General features: G+C 44.0%; 1 protein-coding gene across 1 annotated transcript in view; it reads right to left on the bottom strand.

Moving 5' to 3' along the window:
- Positions 1-6,000, bottom strand: part of mybpc1 (myosin binding protein C1) — a 47,084-nt gene that overhangs the window by 8,342 nt on the left and 32,742 nt on the right. Inside the window, exons 21-28 of the mRNA XM_062517998.1 lie at positions 5,366-5,525; positions 4,537-4,641; positions 4,108-4,296; positions 2,760-2,894; positions 2,167-2,334; positions 1,628-1,716; positions 1,117-1,312; positions 141-280 (exon numbers count right to left, since the gene is read on the bottom strand). Coding sequence (XP_062373982.1) covers positions 141-280; positions 1,117-1,312; positions 1,628-1,716; positions 2,167-2,334; positions 2,760-2,894; positions 4,108-4,296; positions 4,537-4,641; positions 5,366-5,525 — 1,182 coding nt within the window. The remainder of the gene's footprint in view (positions 1-140; positions 281-1,116; positions 1,313-1,627; positions 1,717-2,166; positions 2,335-2,759; positions 2,895-4,107; positions 4,297-4,536; positions 4,642-5,365; positions 5,526-6,000) is intronic.

Raw genomic sequence — 6,000 nt, 5'->3', positions numbered from 1 at the left:
ACGCATGCAGGCACGCACACACACACACACACACACACAATCTCACACATTCTAATACTGGAAGGATATTGCAGAGAGTCAGAAAGGGACATAACACACATCTAACATAACACTTATCAACGTCACATGATATAGTGTACCATCGTCTTTTTATCTGCTTTCTGAATGGTGTAGCCTGTGATTGGAGCATTTCCGTTGTCTTTGGGAGGGGACCAATCAAGTGCCACATTTTCCCCCCATACTTCCTCGATCTTAACACACTGCGGGGGACCGGGAAGATCTAAAGAAGGGGGGGGGTCAAAAGGTCACAAGGATAATCTTCTGCATTAGTGTCATCTGAACTAGGCTTTATCATGCTTTATTGTTCTTAGTCTTCTCAAGTATTTCTGACAGGTCTGTCAAGGATAGGGGAATCCCACATTTGGATGGATGCAGGACCTAAAGCATATAATATCTTTAAAAGAGATTTAAGGGGGGAGGGGGGACAAATTGGAGCTCCTTGGTGTACATATCATCTCCCATATTTATTATCTCTAAGAAGGTCACCTAGTGACAGATACAGTATATTGATTCATTGTTTGCTGAATAATGCTGAATAATTCTGATTAAATAACATTATTTTCACCTATTTACATCTATTATAGATAAAAAAAAACAAGTTAGCTACTTTGCAGAAACGTCTCCTATGCACTCCGCTTGTGCGTCGTACCTACTGTAACAACGCCACTTAGCTGTTCTAAAATCAGTGCAAACGACGGCCTCTCGGAGCTTACACCAGTCTTCACCAGAGCTCAGAATCCTCCAACAGCCTTCTAATTCTACACCAGAGCTCAGAATCCTCCATTATTTATTTTTAGACTGTTTTCATTTACTGTGTATATTTTTATTTTTATTTTTATTCTATGCAGAGCAAAGGTCCCTTTTTCAATTTCACTACATGTAAAATGTATGTAACAATTAAAACACTTGAACTTGAACTTGAACTTGAACGATTCTACACCAGAACTCAGAATTCTCCAACAGCCTTCTAATTCTAGACCAGAGCTCAGAATCCTCATCCTTCTGATTCTACACCAGAGCTCAGAATCCTCCAACAGCCTGATAGAGAGCGCTCACCGACGATCTGGATGTCCAGGATAGCGGTGTCCACGTGCTTCTCCACCTGCACGGTCATCTCGTACTTCCCGGAGTGCTTCCGCTCAGCCTTGCGTATGAAGAAGATGCTGTCGCAGTCCGTGTTGCGGATGTTGACCTGGGTGGGCTCCACCTGTTCACCGTCCTTCAGCCAGCTCACTTTAGGCCTGGGCTTCCCCTGACAAGCACACAAGACATTCACTTTCTAGCTTCCTATTTTTGAGGATATCTGTAGGACTTGTTGTCTTTTTTATTTAAATAGGACGGTGAAGACCAGCTGGAAGCGAGAGAGAGGTGAGCTGGGATCGGGAAATGAGCGCAGGTCAAATTTGAACTTGGATCCCTGTCAGCACTTGGATCCAAACAGGGCATGGACACTTCCACATGACAATTCAGATACAGACAAACATCTACATGATTGTGTGTGTACAACATGTGTTTTTGTCCAAGTCTGAATTCACACATTCTCACTTTTGAGACTCTGTGATCTTACCATGAAGGGCACGACAAGATTGACAGCCTCTCCAACTTTACGGACGTATGTCTGCTTCAGGTGCCTGGGGACTCTGATCTTCGGGGGTTCTGGAGGAAAAACAAAACATCAAGCTGTGTCTGGGCAGAGTCTTAAGATTATCTAAAACGTGATTATCTAAAAGACACCCTGTGAGATGTTACTTGGATAACCGTGTCAAAATTAGTTTTATTGTGATTTGATTTTTATTCATTTTTTGACCAGCAGGTTTTTTTCAGCCTGGAAATATAAGCACAACACAAATGATGATCCATTGTGCCATAAATGTACAAATATTGTGCCAGAAATAACAAAAATTGGTGAATAATAACAGACTTAACTATATTTCATGAACTTAACATAAAGGCTAGCTATAGGTCAACTGGTCTAACCCACTTTGAGGGCGCTATAAACAGACGGAAATGTGTCCTTGTAACAATAACTTGCAGTTTTGACGAGGAAAATTCATTCAAAAACAACGTCCCATGAGCCTCCAGCAGAGTAGTGGATAGGCTACTCACCGATGACCTCCTTGACGAGGATGGCGTGCTGTGTGGTGCGAGGTGCGCTGGGTCCGGCGGCGTTGATGGCCCTCACCCGCACCTGGATCTTCCCCTCCGTGGGCAGGCCCGTGATGGTGTACCTGGTCTTCTCCGTCAGCTCCGGATTGGCTACGATCCATTCGTCCGCTGGAAAAGACAGCCAATCATAATGAGGGATACTGTCAGTATTAAAATCATCGAGTAGAAAAAATCAGCGCCGATCATGAATACATGATTGTGTGTGTTCTGTAAAAAAAAAAATAAAGTAAATAAAAACAAAAAACTTATAAAGCCAAAAGCCATGGTAACTAACTAAACATGGGGCCCAAGTGATACTACACTCTTAAAACAAATTTGTTGCAAACAACACAAACTGTGTTGTCCCTATCTGGACACAGAAGGGTGTTTAAAAATGCAAGTTGTGTTGTACATTGTGTAACAAGTAAAAAAAGCAATGTGCTAGAAACAACACAAACTGTGTTGTCTCTATTTGGACGCAAGTTGTGTTGCTTTCAACACACTCATTTTAATAGTGTAGAATTTGAAATGTTTCTGCTCTAGGATTCCCTTACATCCTTCAACTTGGTACTCCACCAGATAGCCGTCCAATCCCGCGGCACCGATCGTGTCAGGTGGACGCCACTTCATAGTTACTGTGTCATCAGTGACATCATCCACCACCAGCATCGTTGGCTCACTGGTTACAGCTGAAACAACCACACAAGAAGTATGCATGTTACTATAGAAACAGACTTAGAAGACAAACAAAACAAAAAATGTTCATCAGCTCCTTATGTCGCATCATGTATTTTTAATCATTTATTCACAGCTTGGTCTGTAAATGGTCATTCCCTTGTAGTGTTATAAATATAAACCACCCTATGCCACATACACACACACACATACAAGCATGGTCATCCTTTGTCATATTCAAAATCACACACACACACACACACACACACACACACACACACACACACACACACACACACACACACACACACACACACACACACACTGCCAAACATGCGATAAGTCTGAGCAGAGTGGCTCAGGTCGTAATCAGGCAGGCATGCCACTGATCCATTCCCCTGAGACTCCATTAGATCCAGTCTCTTCTATTCTTACCCACGGCTCCAGGTTTAACATGGCCAAGGGGGGGGGGGGCGGGGGGGTAGAGAGGGTTGCTAGCAAAACGACCCCCCCCCCAACACACACACACACACACTCACACACACATCCCATCTCCCATAAGCCTGCGCCGATTTGGCTGCCATTATAGGGGCATATTTAATATCCCCTAAATCCTCACTCTATGTGTCGTGAGGTCATGCCTGGAATACTGTCGCGTCCAGAACAACAGCTGCAGAGAGGGAGGATGGTGGTGAAGGTGGTGTGTGTACGTGCATGTGTGCGTGTGTGTGTGTGTGTGTGTGTGTGTATGTCTGTGTGTCTGTGTGTGTGCATGTGTGTGTGCGCATGTGTGTGTGTGTGTGTGTGTGTGTGTGTGTGTGTGTGTGTGTGTGTGTGTGTGTGTGTTTGGGTGTGTGTGTGTGTGTGTGAGAGAGTGTGCGTGTGTTGTGTGTGTATGTGTATGTGTGAGTATGCGTGTGTGTGTGTGTGTGTGTGTGTGTGTGTGGGGGGGGGGCAGGGTGCTTGGAGCAAGGACATATGACAGAGAGATTGGGTGGCAACAGTCACGTGTACAGTAATATTATGTAATATTGCACTTTTACTTGGTTTTAGACTCTGCTTGAGCTGATCGTACTTTATGTATGACTGTTGCGAATGAATGAGGAACACAAGATCTAAAGAAACTCACTGAGAGAAATTCTGATCATTATTATTCTTTTCTTATGAATTCTTATTCTCACTCATCTTCATAACAAGTGTCATTAGTGATTAAGCGGTTTAACTTACCGAGTGGCACAAAGGATTTGGACGGCCCGCTGGGTTTGGACACCCCGATGGCATTCACGGCAAAGATGCGCACCTCGTACGGGACGCCCTCAATCATCTTCTTTGGCTCAAAGGTCGTCTCCTTGATAAGGTCAAAGTTCAACCTCATCCACCGGGAGCTCTGTTTCTTCTTCCTCTCAATGAAGTAGCCTAAATGACACACACACACACACACACACACATGATTAGAGCAATAAAACAATCTGAAGATACAAACTGAATACACACACACACACACACACACACACACACACACACATTAGAGCAATAAATTAATCTGAAGATACAAACTGAATGCACACAGACACACACACACACACACACACACACACACACACACACACACACACACTCTCTCTCTCTCTCACACACTATTCACTATTCTCATACCCAAAATAGGTGATCCTCCATCATAGTGTGGGGGCTCCCATGTCATGGAGCACCAGTCTCCCCCCACCACTGGGACGAGAGGAGCTTCCGGTGGGTCTGGAATATCTGGAAAATTAGATCACACAGTACGTCATATGCGCTTGGGATGGATTGGGACTTGTTTGAAGTGGAGGTAAAACAAACACCAATAATAAATAATAACGGAATGAACTATGTTCCAAGAATATATAGGCTAGCTATAGGTGAACTGGTCTAACCCACTTCCAATAAATTAAACTAAGCTAGGCTAACTGATCTAACCCGCTTCCAGTGAGTTATGCTAAGCTAGGCTAACTGGTCTAACCCACTTCCAATGAATTATGCCAAGCTAGGCAAACTGGTCTAACCCACTTCCAGTGAGTTATGCTACAGTAAGATAGGCTAACTGGCCTTACCCACTTCTAGTGAATTATGCTAAACTAGGCTAACTGGCCTAAACCACTTTGAGTGTATTATGCTTTTTTTAGTTGTGTGTCTGGTACTCATACAACATCTTTCAATCAGTTGTTGTGTTGTGCTCACACTGCAAAACAGCCAGCCGACAAAAATATCTGATCAGGCATCGCAAGCCTGCTCAAACTGCATAAAATATCACCCCAATACTGAAGTAAATCAGGTCTGACTGACTCTGACTGGATAGAACTGGACCAAAATTGCACAGAGTCTGCCTGGCGTTCTGTAACAGAACAAAAACGGCCAAAAACGGTCATGATTCAGAGGTCTAAGTTGAGGCTCTCATCTCTCCAACGATTCTCTCGTGAAGGTCACAAGTCTGCTGTCTCTCACTCACCCACGACCTTGATCTTGACGGAGGCGGTGTCCTCCCCGGCGTCGTTTTTCAGGACTATCTTGTAGTTGCCCGTGTCCTCTCTCTCAGCGATATCAATGGTCAGGCTGGTGTGGTCAGCGTATGTCTCTGCCCGCACCCTCTGCCCTGAGTCCATGATCACCTTCAGGGGGGTCAACATATAAATAAATAAATAAATACACAGGGAAAAGCCCCCCCCCCCCCCCCCTTTGTAGAAGTAACGTATACCTGTAATTGACCAAGCCTACAGTAATTTCCCAACTATTAGCCATGGCTTACACATTGATTTTTGCAACATTTCTTCAGCTATGAGGTTAGTACACAGGGGACGTTAATATGGTATCAATATGGGTTTTCTTTATTTTAACTTTCAAAAACACTGTCCTGCGGCTTATAAACAATGTGGCTAACACACAGGAAATGACTGTGGGGCTTTAAATCTATGGGGCTGATGGACACAACAAGTGTTTCCGGATTCACTCCCATTCTTCTTGAATTGCACATGGACTACTCATCACACAAATATCACACACATGCACATCACACATAGCAATCCGGCCTAAGCTTTCAAATGGTGCTAGTGGCTGGTGGCTAGTTGCTGCCTGCAATAATACTGA

This window comes from Sardina pilchardus, chromosome 17 (assembly GCF_963854185.1).
Source record: "Sardina pilchardus chromosome 17, fSarPil1.1, whole genome shotgun sequence".
In the NCBI taxonomy this organism is placed as follows: domain Eukaryota; kingdom Metazoa; phylum Chordata; class Actinopteri; order Clupeiformes; family Clupeidae; genus Sardina; species Sardina pilchardus.
This window is presented reverse-complemented; position numbering and strand designations above follow the sequence as displayed.